Source organism: Macrosteles quadrilineatus, unplaced genomic scaffold (genome assembly GCF_028750875.1).
Source record: "Macrosteles quadrilineatus isolate MER2022 unplaced genomic scaffold, UCM_ALF_1.0 Scaffold_3__2_contigs__length_128488019, whole genome shotgun sequence".
NCBI classification, from domain to species: Eukaryota; Metazoa; Arthropoda; class Insecta; order Hemiptera; family Cicadellidae; genus Macrosteles; species Macrosteles quadrilineatus.
Genome location: NW_026542596.1, coordinates 63,735,379 through 63,755,082, shown reverse-complemented (window position 1 = coordinate 63,755,082; position 19,704 = coordinate 63,735,379). Strand labels below are relative to the sequence as shown.

Below are 19,704 nucleotides of genomic sequence, written 5' to 3'. Positions count from 1 at the left end.
ATAATCTTGGAATATGTAAATTTATTGTTATACGTTAACTTTATTGATATTCGATTCACTACAGTACTATTAAACCTATAACATTTTCAATTCATGTGCGTTGTATTTTAGAGTTGGGGAAACAAAAGAACCCTGTGTACAACTTATTTATATGATACTAGCTGTGTGCCCGTTCTACGCACGGGGATCTTAAAGTAGTCAGTTGAAACCTTCTTACATGTATTAAGAAAAGCAGTTGGTTTGCATATTTTCAGATATGCTGGCAAAACTATTATATATAAACCTTTGCAAATACAGTATCTGACAGTTTCAAGCCAAAACAAATGCTTCGCAATTAAATGTCACCCGGATCGTGTTGGTCCATATGTTAAATCCAATGATTAAACTAAAAAAAAGCTTTATAGGCCTAGATCTATGAGGCATAGCCCTAAGGCCTATAGTTGAAAGTTACTTTCCACAATGGTTAAAGGTAATTATTTAAAGTACTACCTCAACCTCACCATTTAACACTTTATTCGGGTTGACATTTTAATTATCAAGGTGCTCTTGTCCTTTTCGTGACACTGAGAAATAAGTACATAAATGCGTTACCAACAGACATACACACAAAAATACAGAACTTAATTAGGGAATTTGCTACGTTTTAAGCATAACAAAGTACACATATAAAATTAGAATTTGAAATCTTTGTCAATGTCATCAAATTTTATCATAACAATTTATATTTGTTTGGACCGAAGATGACGCGAAATGCTGACGAAATGACGGATTACTTTATAAAATGAAGTACTATAGACAATTTAGATTGGTAATTTAACCTATAATAAAAATTACCAAAATAGGCCATGAACTATTGATACATAAACAACGTAAATCGTAAACAATTCATAATGGTTTGCTAAAAAAAACGTTTTACTTAAATGAGTTATCATTTTCTTAGCATAAACTAACATTTTGGAATCCAGACAGAAAAAGCAAAACTTATACAGTTAAGACATCAATTAAATTGAATAAGGCTGTAATACCACTGTATAAATAAGGTGCAACACCAACGATAACTAATTTGTAAATTACAGTGATGTGTTGGTACGTAAAAATGATTCTTGCTGCTACCAACGGTTCTAAGGGAAAAAACCAGTACCAGAAACCAACGTTTACAGTTAAGAATTACGTCCGACAAATAAAATGCGTTAATCAAGTCCCAAGGTTATTGATTTCTTGGTTTTGGATTTTTTCGTGAAAAGTTATCGGCAATCAAAATTATTTCCCATTAATTGCTTTATTCGTAAACAACTTTTAATGTAAACTTATTGGTGTCAGTTTGAAAAAAAAAACAACTGTTTGTTATTTAATAGATTACGCAGGCCTATTCTCTAAACAATGATTGGTACATCTTTTAACATTAGAATGAAATGTGACCAATGCTGTGACCAATCACGCAATGCTGGGTTTTTGGACGTTTGTAATTTTATTTCTTAAGTAGGAAGGCCGTGTATTCTAGGGAAAAGTACCGGTATCAAGGATTGTCGTCGAAAAGGTTGTTATGAATAATTGGGTAGGCGTAAGTACCCAAGAGATGGGCTATGGGCCTATTGGCTGTATCGTCCAGCGATTGTATCATACGGTGAATAGGAACAGAAAGTAACACATTGGAAAAGCGAGTTTAGCATCATCCATAAACCGTAAACCTCTGTTACAATCACCCACTGTAGTTGTGATTTTTTGCTTTACACTTTACACTTTACACAACCACCATTGAAGCGCCGTCAATGAGTTAGTAAGCTATTGGCGACGATCATTAATAAATTCAAGTTTCCCAGCCCTATACAACACTGATTCAAGGTTATCAAAACTCAAGAACAATTTTATACACAAAGAATCTCTGGTTCCTAACCTGGATGATGTTATTAAATTTCATTTACGGTTACACTATATTATTCCACTTGCGATTAATTAAATCCGTTATGTAAGACAACGATTTTAATCTCACTTGGATGGGCTTTGCCTTGAAAACGTGATCGGAAATGGTTGTGGTATTTGTAAACATATCAGTGACAGCGAGAAAAAAATATCTTGATCCGAACAGCTGTTCGTTATTTCATAGATCATTATGTGATAAAAATTAGAAGAAAACTTGACAAAAATCGCACAAAACTGCATTTTTGAACGTCCGTAATGTTATTTACTAATTATTGAGGCCATATTTTAATGGCTAAAGACACTCTCGCCAATCCAGTGAATACATTAAAATGACTTGGATCTTGATAGGTACTCTCGTTTTCCTGGAGAAGATTGTGTAAAATGCCATCTTGAGTGTTACAGAAAGACAGAAAGACAGACAGACAGACAGAAATTTAGATGAGACTTGTTTCGGCTTCTTTAAGTATAAAACGTAAAAATAACCTACAAATGAATGATTATGAACAATGTACAGACAAAACTCTAATTTTATTTATATAGATCCTCATTGGTTGCAATTTAATAAGTGGTGTAGCAAAACACAAACACAAAATTTATTGAAATGAAATTAAGTCAATGTTAAGTGAATACTATTAATAAACATATTTACGACATAAAGACATTTAATTGAAGCCTAAAAAACCGTTCGAAAAGGCATTCTATTCTTTATACTCGTAAAAATTAAAATGAGGGGATAAAAAATAGTTTTCAAAGATCATGTTGATCAATGTACCTATCAATGTATCTAGTCTTGAAAAAATAAGTAGGCTATTTAAAAGCAGACTCCAAACATAATGAAGTTGATCGGTTGTTAACAAAATGTCATCATTTTTCAAACCGTGTAAACCTTATAGTTTTCCAACTGTTGCCTTGTTTATTTTTTTCTTTTTATGTTTTTTTTTTTACTTTATCATGTTTCAATTAATGGTTCAAATATTCATAGTATATATATTTCTGAACAAGAACATATACCCATGTATATATAACTAATTAACGTTCCATAAGCATTTTACACGAGAGAACACTATTCGGCAAGTAGCCGGTCATCATGAAGGAGCTTGGACGTCGTGCAACAGCGCTGAGCTATATTGGACGTCGTGCAACAGTCAAATATTTGTTGGACGTCGTGGCACTTGGACGTCGTGCAACTGGCAGCGACTTTGGACGTCGTGCAACACTCCCGCAAATGTTACTTTTTTACAATTATATAGTGCACTGTTTCACGACGTCCAAGTGCCACGACGTCCAAAGCTTGTAGAAAGACTATATTTTTGGCAGTTACTGTACTTTTGGACGTCGTGGCACTTGGACGTCGTGCAACAACTCAAAAATTATGTTTTGGACGTCGTGGCACTGAATAAATATTATTGGACGTCGTGGCACTTGGACGTCGTGCAATGCATCCGAAAAAAACAGTTTTTAATGTATTTTTGTTATTTTTACTTTTTTTACCACAAAGATTTAATAAGATCACACTATAATAATTTTTGCAAATCTACATTAGTTGGCTTTCCAATGACCCATTAATTTACAAAATCGGTCCAGTAGAAGTCTAGATTTAATTGTACAAAGTTTAACAAAAATCTCCCTAACTCAGTATTTCCTCATTACTATAAAGTTGGAGGTTGCTTAGCTTTTTTGCAAATAACTTTTAATTGGTGAGGAAATCAACTAAAGTAGACAACCATAGACTTCTTGGAAACACTAAAAAAAGGCAGCCAAAAGTCTCACCCAAATAAAAAGTGTGAAAAACACCGCTTTCAATGTATTTCTTATGGAAAACATGTTTTTTATAAATTTTCACCAAAACTCATAACAAAAACAAACTTTCATAATTATTTGCAAATCTACACGAATTAAGGTTTGCAAAGATCCATCAATTAATAAAATCGGTCCAGTAGAACTCTATATTTAGTTGTACAAAGATTTGTAAAACTGAATTATATATAGAATAGATAATTTATTTAAACTGTATAACAATTTTAAAACAGACTTGGCTTAAGGTAGAAAGATAATCGTTGATACATTTCAATAACAGATCATTTTTTTTTCGTTTTAAAACTGTGCTAATCGGCTAAAAAACCTTTTAATCCGTTGACACTCGCAGTGTTTTTTGGGTGGCTCGTACAAGACTACCTCATCTGAACTCAAACTCATCTACATCGTTTTAAGCTTACTATTAATCATTAATATATAAAAGCCGAGAGTTGAGTCTCTTACCTGAGACCAATGATTGGCTTAAAAGTACTAATTAGCGGTCATAAAACGTTTCCTGAAGAAAACGACACCATAAGACGACTCAAATATACATGACCGGTAGGGATGGATTCTGATAAAAGACGCTAACCAAAGCCATACCATACCCTCCACTCCCTTCATAATCAACCAATGAGTAGGGTATTGGAGAAGATGGAGGGGTGACGAGACTTCGAGTCCGTGGACCTGAGAAGAACGAGGAGAAAACCGTGACAAAAAGATAGTTGTCAAGTGAGTGTGCGTGTATGTGGAAAAAAATTGCATGTAGCTGTTATAAAATTAGGCAAAAGATTTTATTTAATTTTACACAATCTTAGATTCATCTACTTTTTTTAATGCAACCTTTCTAAATTTAACTTCCCTTTTTGTTCGATCCATGGCTGCTGTTGATTTAAAGTTATATATGTCTGGTGTAACTCTATCGTCAGTGATATTCTCCTCTCTTAAATTTCTCTTTTGATACAAATTTCGGGTTCAGTAGCAACCCCTTAGCAGTCTTGTGTCTCTTTTGCCTCTTAACTTTCAAATACAACCAAGCTCATCACAATCACATCACGTTGGTTGGGAAAGAAATGGAAGCTCTTCACGTGGCACACCTAAAAATACTGTATACTAATGTGCAACTGAAAATATTGTATACTAATGTGCAATTAAAAATAGATGTGCAACTGAAAATACTGTATACTGATGTGTAACTGAAAATACTGTATACTGATGTGCAACTGAAAATACTGTATACTGATGTGCAATAAATACAGGGACTGAAATAATAAGTACATTTATTTGGTTAAACGAAATTTAATGCCAGGGTTTTCACACTAAAAGGCACTATTCAACTCATCTGCTCGTTTTTACGACAATTTCTTGTTTATTTCATCTTTGATCGCGTTTACGGCAGCTTCCTGAGCTTTTTCTGCTACATAACCAGCAGCGTAACTGGCAGTTTCCTGAGCTTTTTCTGTTACGTAACCCGCAGCTTCATGAGTTCTGTCTATTCCATAATTCACAGCTCTGTACGTCAGGACTGTCGCAGCTACTGGTGGAGCAAAATATAATACCGCCATACCCAAGTTAATCGCCCCAGCAGTTTTCACAACACCATCAATCAAATTCCAAAGACCTTTTCCTTCTGAAACCTCAATACAATATAAAATGTAATGTTATCAATATCACTTCCATTGATAAATTCATGCGCTACCGATATGTTTTTTATAAAGGCCGCACGAGGTGAGCCCCCACATTTTTACTTTCTCCCCATTTACATAGTAAATGGAGAAGGTATTGTTTTCTTCGAAATTTTTAGGTTTTTAGTTTTGGGTGTAAAAATACGTTTTGAGTAGCCCTGAACCCAAAGATGTGTTGTGTGTGTGTGTGTGTGTGTGTGTGTGTGTGTGTGTGTGTGTGTGTGTGTGTTTGTCGGTGTAAGGGCGATTGCGGACACTAAGGATTGTATAATCTTCTTTTTTAGGAGATGTTCAATTAATTTATATTTACATATTGTTTATATATTTTGTAGTTTTATTGTACTTTCGCTCATGGCTTAAATGGATGTGTCTAGAATCGTGAGGGAATCAAGAAAAGTTATCGTTAGAGTTGGGTTTAGCTTTAAGTGTTTGGCTACCTTTGTTGTTATTCACCGTAAAAATGCCTGATCCTGTGCTATTCTTACGGTCACGGTGATAAAAACTCTTAATAGGAAAATCATATGCTCAAATATTTTGTTATAGTAGAGTTATGTCTAAAACAGTTTGGTTACTTACCAATCGATCGATAGAGAGGACGTGCCTCGTCATTCTTGAGTGAAAGGTCATTTGGTGCACCTTTGGCGTCGTAGGAACCCTGAAAAATATAAAGTCTCTAGTATACAAAATGTTTAAGTAACGGTTCTGTACGAACGTTGTACTCTTTGTACATTTATTACACACCATGAATCTAATAGAGGGGCATCACGTGTGCAGTATCATACGAAATTAGTATTATTTAAGTAATTTTTGTTTTTTATATATTCTATCCAGGGGGTGACTACTCTCTCTAATGTTGAAGCACCCTGACGGTTATAATAAATATGGCATCAGTAAAAATGCTAGAGAAAACAAATAAGAAAACAAAACTGTTGTGCATTTTACCATGTTTATTTTGTTTGCATGTCCATCTCAATTATGGTGCCTTAATAACAACTAATAAATAGTGTTCTTGCGTTTGCTGATGATGTGGTGATTTTTGCAGAGAACAGAAATGGATAAGTGGGGATAAAGGATCTTGATAAAGAAGCTAACACAAAGTCAGACCAAAAAATAACCGAAAAAACTAAATGCATGAAGGTCTTTCAAACAGGATGAATAAACAGATCAGACAACCTTAAAGTGTACAGTTTTGAGTTCGACAATATGATTTAAACTAGCTTGGTGAAACAATTAATTGTTTTGGCTTTACTTTTTACTGGTCCATACTTAAGTTACTCCAGTCAAAACTACCAATATAAATTAAACCATCCAATAATTCAACCCGTACAACTGTATGGACCATAAACTTGAGGATTAATCAATACAGGTTGTGAGGTTGTTGTAATCAACAAAGGTTGTGAGGAGAAACTGATTATAAAAAAAATAATACTTATAAAATATCCATAAGAACCAAGAAAAATATCTAGTCTGGTAAAAGCTGAAGAAGGCTGGAAAATCAGAAAAACAGAGAATATATATATATATATATTATTATTAAAACCCAGATCTTTTAGCTCGGACTAAAACAATAAGACAATACGTGTATGGAGGTAGCATACTACTTTCGTTATTAAAATATGGACAAACATTGCAGAAAGCAGTATATCGCTTGGAACTCCGAGGCTGAGATAAGAACTAATGAGCTAAATTAACACTTGGACAACACCTGAAAAGAAAAGAGAAGAAAGAAGGTTCGCCGTTGGCGGGGTTAAAACTCCGCTTAGGTTTCATCTGATGTCAGGTACGGTAAACCATAATCTATCAAAGCCGTATTAAAATGTAAACTACAAGATTATGGTTTATCTTAAAAAATATTAATTCAGTATACATAAATCAATGACAAAAGAAAAATTATGGATAGGTAGGAATAATTTCAATTCATCCCAAGTTATTTCATTAACAGTAAAAAGTTTTCCTTTTTTCACTTTTAATCTACTATGAACAAGATTTTTCTCTTTCTCTAACTATAGGAAACTTAAAGATAGGGATGTAATATTTACCAAGATCAAAATGAAAGAAGAAACTAGAACCAAACGAATCATTTTTGGTTGGTGGCTCCAAGACTTGTACAGTAGTAAATGTTTTAAATTTTAGGTTGGATATTTTTACCAATTTGCGCACAAACACTTGTGTGCTCCTATTGGTTGTTAGGGAATATCAATCAATCAAACTGTCATGTTGATTGCCGTTCTGGCATTTGCAAGCAGCATGGCAGTTTAAACTGACTGACTATCAACTTTTTTACTTCTCTTAAAGATATCAATTAAAAAAATAAAAGACGTAAAAACATATTTGTCGATTTCACTTCAAGTTTACTAATAAAAATTACAAAAGTAAATAAAAATATCCTATTAATCAATCAATCGAACTAATCTGTTCATGTCTGTTCAAACATTAGCAAAACATGCCAGTTTTTAGCTGCCTGACTATCTTCAACTTTTTATAAAAAATAAATTTAAAAATGAAGATGTAAAAGTATAGAATACTAGCCATTGCCCGCCCCCTTCGTCTGGCATACTTTTAGGAGTTTTAACAGCTATGCTATAAGCCCGTTGAAGTTTTGACTTCGCTACGGAACAACTCTCTCTGAACAACCTACACAAAGTGTTTACCAAAAATAATATCCATGTTCTATTTCCTTTCACTTGTAACTAGTAGCACGCTAACTCTGAGCGTAACGGGTAGAGTGAACTTAAGTGCAACAATGGGCGAGTCCACCTGGCACATATTAATGGGCGATCTCACCCGGCACATATTAATGGGCGGGTCCACCCAGCACATATAAATGGGCGAGTCCCACCCGCACTTACCGGTGTCAATATATATATAATATATAGACAATATATAGAAAGGATATAATTAGAGTGATAAGGCTATATCAGCCCCAGGTACCATGCACACACAAGTGCATCACAATCACATCACGTTGGTTGGGAATGAAATGGAAGCTTTTCACATAATCCAGCTCCATGCGGCACACCTAAAAATACTGTATACTACTGTGCAACTGAAAATACTATATACTGATGTGCAACTGATAATACTGTATACTAATGTGCAACTGAAAATACTGTATACTAATGTGCAACTGAAATACTGTATACTGATGTGCAACTGAAAATACTGCATACTGATGTGAAAATACAGCATACTGATGTGCAATAAATACAGGGACTGAAATATTAAGTACATTAAATTGTCTAATCAAAATTTAATGCCATAAGTTTTTCACACCAAAAGGCACTATTCAATTCATCTGCTTGTTTTTACGACAATTTCTTGCTTATTTCATCGTTTACTCCGGATACGGCAGCTTCCTGAGCTCTTTCTGTTACGTAACTCGCAGCTACCTGAGCTTTTTCTGTTAAGTAACCCGCAGCTTCCTTAGTTTTTTTAAATCCGTAACTCACAACTAAGTACGTCAGGCAGACTCCCGCAGCAACTGGTGGAGCAAAATATAATGGCGCCAGACCCAGGTTAACCACCCCAGCAGTTTTCACAACACCACCAGCAAAGATCATAGCACCACCAGCCAAACCCAAAAGATCTTTTCCTTCTGAAACCACAAAACAAATAATGATTTAATGACATCAGTATCACTTCCACTGATAAATTCATGCGCATTTATATGTCTGTATAAAGGCCACACGAGGCGAGTCTTCACATTTTTACTTTCTCCCCATTTACATTGTATGTGGAGAAACTATTGTTATCTTCGAAATTTTCAGGTTTTTAGTTTTAAGTGTAAAAATACGTTTTGAGTAGCCCTGAACCCAATGATTTGTTGTGTGTGTGTGTGTTTGTCGGTGTACGGGCGATTGCGGACACTAGGGATTGTATACTTCTTTTTTAGGAGATGTTCAATTAATTTATATTTACATATTGTTTATATATTTTGTAGCTTTATTGTACTTTCGCTAATGGTTTTAGTGGGTGTGTCTAGAATCGTGAGGGAATCAAGAAAAGTTATCGTTGGATTTGGGTTTTGCTTTAAGTGTTTGGCTACCTTTGTTGTTATTCACCGTAAATGCCTGATGATCCAGGTCACGGTGATAAAAACTCTTAATAGGAAAATCATATGATCAAATATTTTGTTTTAGTAGAGTTATGTCTAAAACAGTTTGGTTACTTACCAATTGATCGATAGGGAGGACGTGTCTCGTCATTCTTGAGTGAAAGGTTATTTGGTGCACCTTTGGCTTCATAGGAACCCTGAAAAAATATAAAGTCTTTAGTATACAACGTTGGATCTGGACAAACGTTGCAGAAAGCAGTATATCGATTGGAACTCCGAGGCTGAGATAAGAACTAAAGAGCTAGAGTCGGGACCACGTAAGTTTGCAGTTGGTGGCAGCCAATCACAAGACAAGGCTAGTGCAACGTTGCCACATCGCACTAATAAAATATACTGAGCAATATTTTCAAATCAGCTGGTATTATTACATTTGGCAACACCGCACGGTTCTCATTGGTTCATTCAAACCCATATGGTCAATAGGCTCCTCCCTCAACTGCAAACTTAAGCGGTCCCGACTCTAAATTATATTGAAACACTTGGACGACACCTGAAAAGAAAAGGCAAGAAAGAAGGGTCGCCGTTGGCGGGGTTGAAACTCTGCTTATGTTTCATCTGATGTCAGGTATGGTAAACCGTAATCTATCAAAGCCGTATTAAAATTTAAACTACAAGATCATGGAATGTCTTACAAAAATATTAATTCAGTAAACATAAATCAATAACAAAAGAAAAATTATGGATGGGTGGGAATAATTTCAATTCATCCCAAGTTAACAGTAAAGACCATTAACAGTAAAAAATTTTCCTTTTTTCACTTTTAATCTACTATGAACAAGATATTTCTCTTTCTCTAACTATAGGAAACTTAAAGATATGGATGTAATATTTACCAAGATCAAAATGAAAGAAGAAACTAGAACCAAACGAATCATTTTAGGTTGGTGCCTCCAAGACTTGTACAGTAGTAAATGTTTTAAATTTTAGGTTGGATATTTTTACCAATTTGCGCACACTTGTGTGCTCCTATTGGTTGTTAGGGAATATCAATCAATCAAACTGTCATGTTGATTGCTGTTATGGCATTTGCAAGCAGCATGGCAGTTTAAACTGACTGACTGTCAACTTTTTTACTTCTCGTAAAGATATCAATTTAAAAAATAAAAGACGTAAAAACATATTTGTCGATTCACTTCAAGTTTACTAATAAAAATTACAAAAGTAAATAAAAAATATCCTGTTAATCAATCAATCGAACTAATCTGTTCATTACTGTTCAAACATTAGCAAAACATGCCAGTTTTTAGCTGCCTGACTATCTTCAACTTAAAATAAAAAATAAAATTTTAAAATGAAGATGTAAAAGTATAGAATACTAGCCATTGCCCGCCCCCTTCGTCTGACATACTTTTAGGAGTTTTTTACAGCTATGCTTTAAGCCCGTTGAAGTTTTGACTTCGCTACGGAACTACTCTCTCTGATCAACCTACACAAAGTGTTTACCAAAAATAATATCCATGTTCTATTTCCTTTCACTTGTAACTAGTAGCACGCTAACTCTGAGCGTAACGGGTAGAGTGAACTTAAGTGCAACAATGGGCGAGTCCACCTGGCACATATTAATGGGCGATCTCACCCGGCACATATTAATGGGCGGGTCCACCCAGTACATATTAATGGGCGAGTCCCACCCGCACTTACCGGTGTCAATATATATAGAATATATAGACAATATATAGAAAGGATATAATTAGAGTGATAAGGCTATATCAGCCTATAAGGCTATATGCACACACAAGTTCATCACAATCACATCACGTTGGTTGGGAAAGAAATGGAAGCTCTTCACATAATCCAGCTCCATGCGGCACACCTAAAAATACTGTATACTAATGTGCAACTGAAAATACTATATACTGATGTGCAACTGAAAATACGGTATACTAATGTGCAACTGAAAATACTGTATACTAATGTGTAACTGCAAATACTGTATACCGATGTGCAACTGAAAATATTGTATACTAATGTGCAACTGAAAATACTGTATACTAATGTGCAACTGAAAATACTGTATACTGATGTGCAACTGAAAATACAGCATACTGATGTGCAATAAATACAGGGACTGAAATATTAAGTACATAAAATTGTCTATTCAAAATTTAATGCCATAAGTTTTTCACACCAAAAGGCACTATTCAATTCATCTGCTTGTTTTTACGACAATTTCTTGCTTATTTCATCGTTTACTCCGGATACGGCAGCTTCCTGAGCTTTTTCTGTTACGTAACTCGCAGCTTCCTGAGCTTTTTCTGTTACGTAACCCGCAGCTTCCTTAGTTTTTTTAAATCCGTAACTCACAACTGCGTACGTCAGGCAGACTCCCGCAGCAACTGGTGGAGCAAAATATAATGGCGCCAGACCCAGGTTAACCACCCCAGCAGTTTTCACAACACCACCAGCAAAGATCATAGCACCACCAGCCAAACCCAAAAGATCTTTTCCTTCTGAAACCACAAAACAAATAATGATTTAATGACATCAGTATCACTTCCACTGATAAATTCATGCGCTACCTATATGTCTGTATAAAGGCCGCACGAGGTGAGTCTTCACATTTTTACTTTCTCCCCATTTACATAGTAAATGGAGAAACTATTGTTTTCTTCGAAATTTTCAGGTTTTTAGTTTTGGGTGTAAAAATACGTTTTGAGTAGCCCTGAACCCAAAGATGTGTTGTGTGTGTGTGTGTATGTGTGTGTATGTGTTTGTCGGTGTAAGGGAGATTGCGGACACTAAGGATTGTATAATCTTCTTTTTTAGGAGATGTTCAATTAATTTATATTTACATATTGTTTATATATTTTGTAGCTTTGTTGTACTTTCGCTAATGGTTTTAGTGGGTGTGTCTAGAATCGTGAGGGAATCAAGAAAAGTTATCGTTAGAGTTGGGTTTTGCCTTATGTGTTTGGCTACCTTTGTTGTTATTCACCGTAAATGCCTGATGATCCAGCCCTATTCTTACGGTCACGGTGATAAAAACTCTTAATAGGTGTTACATATTAAATAAAAGATGTGTAAAATAAAATAGCTGTATTCTGAAATGAATCCTAAATAACAATGATTGTAAACAAAAACAAAGTTAACTTATTAAACATAACATATGGTATTTTACTAAACATACAGTATGTTAGAAAAGACACATCAATTTTCCCCCTTTAAAGTCTTGACCGCAGCATTTGATCTACATGTCGTCTGCATGTTACTCCGTTCTCCAGTTCAACGTTGTAATGTGGATTTCCATCTCTTGATGTAACTTTTCCGAAACTCCATTTTCTCTGACCCTTGTAGTAGTTTCTCACTTGAACACGGTCTCCGACCCTAAATATGCGTGTTATACCTTTAGGTTTGTCTTTTGAGTCCTCGATTCTAGAAGGTATCATAACACTGAGGTAAGTTCTTACTCGTCTGTTGAACATGAGATAGTATGCCGAGTTTCCTGTTGAGTTTGGTACTTGACGGAGTTGAATTAACGCCTTGTGAATTTTACTGTCAAGTGTTCCAGGTTCATCTAATATCGACTTCAACATCTTCTTCACTGTTTGTACAAAGCGTTCAGCTTGTCCATTAGATGATGGGTGGAACGGAGCAGTCGTTTTGTGTTGAGTTCCACATGACTTAAGAAACTCTTGAAAAGTAAGAGAAGTGAAACTTCGTCCATTGTCTGAAATTAGGAGGCTTGGAAGACATAAAGTACTAAAAAGTTTCTTCAACTCCTTAATAGTCCAATCGGTAGTTGCTGTTTTTGTGGGTATTACCTCTACCCATTTGGAGAAGGCATCAACAACAATTAAAAATTGTTGTCCATTTGTTGGGCCCATGAAATCTATATGTATTCTCTCCCATGGCTGAGTTGCTGGTTCCCAAGGATGATTGATCTCTTTCGTTGGAGAATTTTGTTTCTCCCGACAAGGCTTGCAAACAGCAATCATGTTTTCAATGTCTTTATCCATTCCTCTCCAAAAGCAGTAACTTCTGGCCAAAGCTTTGGTTTTTACTATACCAATGTGCCCGTAGTGTAGTTCATTGAGAATTCTTTTCTTGAGGGAATTTGGGATGATTACTTTCCACCCTTTGAAGAGGCATCCTTCATGTAATGTAACTTCATTATCGTGAAATCCCAATGGCTCTAGTGATTGACCCTCCTCAAGAGCCTCCACAATTTGTTTTAGATATGTGTCCTTCATAGTTTCTTCGGCCAGTTCTTTGGGATTGATGGTTATGGTGTTCAATTGGTTTGTTTGAAAATGTCCAAACTGGTCAATACTTGTAAATTTTGAATCTTCCACAGGAAATCTTGAGAGGAAATTTGCATTGCCATGATCACCAGTTCTCTTGAATTCAATTGTATAGTTAAATCCTGATAAAAAATGGGAGTAGTTGAATAGTCGCGTAGCTGACATTGATGGTAGGCTCTTGTTGGGATTGAAGATTGACACTAATGGTTTATGGTCCGTGATGAGTGTAAAATGACGCCCGTAGCAATAAGAAAAAAATTTCTTCAACCCCCAGTATATACCTGTGGCTTCTTTATCGATTTGGCTGTAATGTTTTTCAGCATTGGTCAATGATCTTGAAGCAAAAGCTATAGGCTTTTCACTTCCATCTGGGAAACGATGTGATATCACTGCTCCAAGTCCCACAGGTGAAGCGTCAGTTGCAAGGATCAATGGCAGGTCTGGGTTAAAGTGACAAAGGACTGTGTCACTTGTTATTCTTTTCTTTATGTTTTGGAAACCTTCTTCACACTTACTGTCCCATATGAATGACTGCCCTTTTTTTAGAAGTCTATGTAAAGGATTTAAAACAGTGGACAAATTCTTTACAAACCGGTTGTAGTAATTAACAAGCCCTAGGAAAGATCGGAGTTCTTGTATGTTTTGAGGCCTTCGTGCATTTGTAATTGCTGTGATTTTATCCTTACTTTTGTGGATTCCAGTGGCGTCAATAATATGTCCTAGGTATTCAATTTTCTTTTGAAAAAATTTGCACTTGTCACGGTTCAACTTCAAATTTTGACTCCTTAAACGCTCAAACACTTGCTTTAGTCTTTCTAGTAGTTCTTTTGATGACGTTCCTTGAATTATTATATCGTCGAAGAAGCACTGAACACCTTGAAGGTCTTGAAGGATTCCATCCATCACCTTTTGCCAAACCCCTGGAGCAACTTTTACACTAAACATCAGTCTGTTAACTGTGTATTGTCCTTTATGAGTGCTCAAAGTTTGAATTTCTGCACTCTCAGCATCCATTTCCAAGTGGAGATAAGCGTTACTTAAATCCAAAGTACAGAACAACTGTCCTCCATTCATTTGAGCAAAAATATCTTCGATCCGAGGTATTGGATGATGTTCTTCTTTGATTTGTTTATTTACTGTAACCTTGTAATCAGCGCATATTCGTATGTTACCATTAGGCTTCACTACAGGTACAATTGGAGTACCCCAATCGGACTTGTCCGTTTTGGAAATGATTCCAGCTTCTTCCAGACGATTCAACTCGAGTTCTACTTTTTCAGTTAGTGCATATGGGACTGGACGAGCTTTCACAAAAATAGGTCTTGCCCCTTCAACAAGCTGTAAGTGTGCTCTTTTGTGAGGTATGAGTCCTACTCCTGGTTCAAATAATTCTTTGAATTCATCCAAAAGATCTTCGAGTGCAGTAGATGTAGTATTGCTTCTAACTGTTTTAAGTTCTGCCCAATCCAGTTTGACCTCTCTAATCCATTCTCTTCCGAAAATTGCATCAACATTTTGGTTCACTATGTAGAGTTTACCAACAAATACCTGATCATTGTAAGTGCATTCTACAAAGACGACTCTCCGGGGTTTGATTATTTCGCTTGAGTATGTCCTTAGTTCTATGTTTGTGTGGAAAATCTTTTTATTTATGTTGAGACTTTTGAAGGTAGAGTATGGTAGAATACTTATTGCTGCTCCAGTATCTAATTCCATCCGCACAGGTTTACCTTCAATAAGTATCTCGACCATAAACTTATCATTACCGGCATTCTGGTTGTGTATCTTAAAAACTTCTTGTTTCTCTTCCTTATAATAGTATGTAGTATTGTCAGTTTCAGTACAATGAATTTCTGTTTGTTTTGTGCCCAAACATACGCTAGCAATATGCCCTTGTTTGTTGCATTTCTTACATATTTCTCCGATAAATTTACACTGATGTGCCCTGTGTCTAGGTGATCCACAACGATAGCATTTACCTTTGAGGCGTTCAAATGGAGACATTAACTTTTTGTTCCAAGTAGTAGAAAAATGGGGTGGTTTTGTTTCTGTAGGCCTACCTGCTATCTTGTTGATTTTCTCATTTGAATGAATGTTTTCTTCTACTATATGGCTTTCGTTCTTTGCCATTTCCATGATGGAGGCAAGTTTCACTACATCTTGAAACGATGAAGCAGATCTTTCTTGTAGTAATTTTGTTCTTATGTCTGAATTGCTAATACCTCTTATAAACTGCATGCGTAGTAATGTGTTTGCAATTGATTTCCCACAATTATTACAGTTGAAGTCACAGTCTGAAGATAACTTTTGAAGCTCAACGGAATATATTTTTACGGTTTCTTCAGATTCTTGTGTTCTTGTCATAAATTTGTGTTGTAAGGCCCAAGTACTAGGTTTAGGGTCAACATAATCCGCCAAAAGACTTACTAATTCAGCATATGTTTTATCCAAAGGACTTTCAGGAGCGCACAAATCATACAGCTTCTGATGTAAATGTGGCGTTAAGGCATGTAGCATTGTGTACACTTGATCCATTGGTTCCAATTCTTGGCTATGTAGATATAGAAATATCTCAAATCGACGAATGAAGTTCTTGAATGATTCATTTTCCTGATATGGTGTGAAAATCATTGAGGAAGTAGTGGATCGACGTTGTGGAGAAGACAAATTTGATGTACTAGGCACAATATGTTGAATGTTCACTTGTAGTTCTGCAAGCTGTCCCATACGTTTTTGTAACTCATCCATTACCTTGTAATATTTGTCCTCCATTTCTACTCTGTAATCTATTTCTTTCTCAATTTCAACTTCTTCAGTTTTCTCTTCTATTAATTGTTGTACAGAATTAAATCTTTCCCAATACTCTTCAATTGTTGTTATCCTGGTTTTGATTACTTCTTTTGACATGTTTTGTAGGTTTGCTAGCCATCTTTCAGCCTTAGACAACTGACCCTTCACTACTACTCTAATCTTCTTTAAATCAGTCAAACTTTCAGTGTTACTTAGGTCACTCATATTAGAAAATAAATTGTAATAAATAGAATGTAAAAAAAAAATTAAAAACTGGTTTTCCTCGTCGCCAAACTGTTACATATTAAATAAAAGATGTGTAAAATAAAATAGCTGTATTCTGAAATGAATCCTAAATAACAATGATTGTAAACAAAAACAAAGTTAACTTATTAAACATAACATATGGTATTTTACTAAACATACAGTATGTTAGAAAAGACACATCAATAGGAAAATCATATGATCAAATATTTTGTTATAGTAGAGTTATGTCTAAAACAGTTTGGTTACTTACCAATCGATCGATAGGGAGGACGTGTCTCGTCATTCTTGAGTGGAAGGTCATTTGGTGCACCTTTGGTTTCGTAGGAACCCTGAAAAAATATAAAGTCTCTAGTATACAACGTTGGATCTGGACAAACGGTGCAGAAAGCAGTATATCGATTGGAACTCCGAGGCTAAGATAAGAACTAAAGAGCTAAATTATATTGAAACACTTGGACGACACCTGAAAAGAAAAGAGAAGAAAGAAGGGTCGCCGTTGGCGGGGTTAAAACTCTGCTTAGGTTTCATCTGATGTCAGGTAAGGTGAACCATAATTTATCTTAATCCGTATTAAAATTTAAACTACAAGATTATGGAATGTCTTATAAAAATATTAATTCAGTAAACATAAATCAATAACAAAAGAAAAATTATGGATGGGTGTGAATAACATCAGTTCATCCCAAGTTAACAGTAAAAACCATTAACAGTAAAAATCTTTCCTTTTTTCCACTTTTAATCTACTATGAACAAGATTTTTCTCTTTCTCGAACTATAGAAAACTTAAAGATATGGATGTAATATTTACCAAGATCAAAATGAAAGAAGAAACTAGAACCAAACGAATCATTTTTGGTTGGTGGCTCCAAGACTTGTACAGTAGTAAATGTTTTAAATTTTAGGTTGGATATTTTTACCAATTTGCGCACAAACACTTGTGTGCTCCTATTGGTTGTTAGGGAATATCAATCAATCAAACTGTCATGTTGATTGCTGCTCTGGCATTTGCAAGCAGCATGGCAGTTTAAACTGACTGACTATCAACTTTTTTACTTCTCTTAAAGATATCAATTTAAAAAATAAAGACGTAAAAACAAAGTGTTGATTTTACTTTAAGTTTACTAATAAAAATTCCAAAAGTAAATAAAAATATCCTATTAATCAATCAATCGAACTAATCTGTTCATTACTGTTCAAACATTAGCAAAACATGCCAGTTTTATAACTGCCTGACTATCTTCAACTTGTTATAAAAAATAAATTTTTTATCATCATCATCCTTTTTATTGATTTTCCCTCAAGGGGTACATCAAAAAATACATTCACAAAATACAATTACATGCAAAATAACCAAGGTTGGTAAATAAGTTTCACTAACCTGGGGACCGAGCTTTGCTCGGGGAAAATAATTCCCTCACTCTGCGATTCCCCCTTTACTACTTCCTTCACCATTTCCTACGTCATGGACCTATTTCCTTCCCTTCTCATAGCATTTAAGTATTGCAGATACATTAATCTAACTGCCACAAACGGTTCCCACACTCTGCGATGCTTAACTTTACTACTTCCTACGTCGTGGACCTGTTGTCATCTCTTTCCATAGCATTTTAGTATTTTAAATACATTAACCTAATTGCCACGCACATTTCCCTCACTCCGCACTGTTAAAAAGCATTTAATACTTCTTTCACCATTTCCTATGTCTTGGACATTTTTCCATCCCTTCTCATAGCATTTCAGTATTTCAATTTCAGATACATAAATCTAACTGTTACAATTGGTTTCCAGTTCCCAGACTCAACACTGCTCGCCTTTATTACTTCATTCACCTCTTCCTACGTCACGGACCTGTTTCCCTCCCTTCCCATTGCATTTTAAGATTGCAGATACCTTAATCTAATCCTCATAAACAGTTCCCACACTCCGGACTACTCACCTTTACTACTTCCTTCACCACTTCCTACGTCGTGGACCTCTGTTTCCCTCCCTTCCCATAGCATTTTAGGATTGTATATACCTTAATCTAATTGTCGTAAACAGTTGCCACACTCCGGACCGCTCACCTTACTATTTCCCTCACCACTTCTACATTGATACATTGGTGTTACATTGATACATTGATAGTATTTTCCCATTTCTAACCAGACATATAGATAATTTGATTCTGAGTTTGTTTAATTATTACAAAAATTTGTTTTGTATTTGAGCTTTTTAGGGACTTATATACAAGCCACTAGTATTCATTTATCTACATAGTAATTTCAAAGCTCAATACTTTCATTTGTATCAGTTTTATGCCAAATGTTATAACAGATTTTTACTTTAGTCAAATGTTAATAGTCAACACCTAGCCGTGGTTCTTGGTGGTGTACGATAACTTCGCCTATCAAATTCCATTGACACAAAGGTCAGGCCTGTTTCACCCTAGTCAAACATCAACCTTTTTTGTTGTACGCAGTCTTCGCTAAATTCCAGTTGTACGCAAACTTTGCGTATTAGTTTAAATAGCGACGGAAGGTAAAATTTAGATATGTCCACCAAATGAATAAGTTAATAAAAAATCTTTATTTAATCAACATTAGAAAGTGGACAACCATTTGCACCGCTTTTATATTATAATAGGCAAGCATGTTTCTTTAAAACCCCTTCCTCAGCTCGTTTGCATCGTAGGATTTTAGTGTATCTAATTGCAAATCAATTCAGGCAAATGGAAATATGATTAGTCGGCAGGTTTGCTGCGGCTAGGGTATTTTGTTTAAATTGAATACTTTTACAGAGTACAACCATAGATTCAGCATACTGGTATAACATTACAGAGTTGTTTCTTATTTCAGCGATAACACGTCTATGGTTTGTAATAAAAAGGTTTTTCGTAAATTATAAAATGTGTTTG

The 19,704-nt window shown here is 35.2% G+C and overlaps 1 protein-coding gene across 1 annotated transcript; it reads right to left on the bottom strand.

Annotated features, from left to right (window-relative positions):
- Positions 1-8,634: 8,634 nt before the first annotated feature.
- LOC128990932 (uncharacterized) lies at positions 8,635-17,720 on the bottom strand. Its single transcript, XM_054413593.1, has 5 exons — positions 17,620-17,720; positions 17,062-17,140; positions 11,818-11,963; positions 9,572-9,650; positions 8,635-8,994 (listed from the first exon to the last, which is right to left on the bottom strand). The coding sequence occupies exons 1-5, from the start codon at positions 17,659-17,661 to the stop codon at positions 8,705-8,707; spliced, it is 636 nt and encodes a 211-aa protein (XP_054269568.1). The 5' UTR covers positions 17,662-17,720; the 3' UTR covers positions 8,635-8,704.
- Between the last annotated feature and the right edge of the window lie 1,984 nt (positions 17,721-19,704).

Coding starts and splice junctions, on each gene's coding strand:
- LOC128990932 (XM_054413593.1), bottom strand. CDS start 17,661: ATGATTCGTTTGGTTCTAGTTTCTTCTTTCATTTTGATCTTG. Junction 17,141..17,619: donor CTTCTTTCATTTTGATCTTG/GTAAATATTACA, acceptor ATATTTTTTCAG/GGTTCCTACGAAACCAAAGG. Junction 9,651..11,817: donor TCTGCCTGACGTACGCAGTT/GTGAGTTACGGA, acceptor ATATTTTTTCAG/GGTTCCTATGAAGCCAAAGG.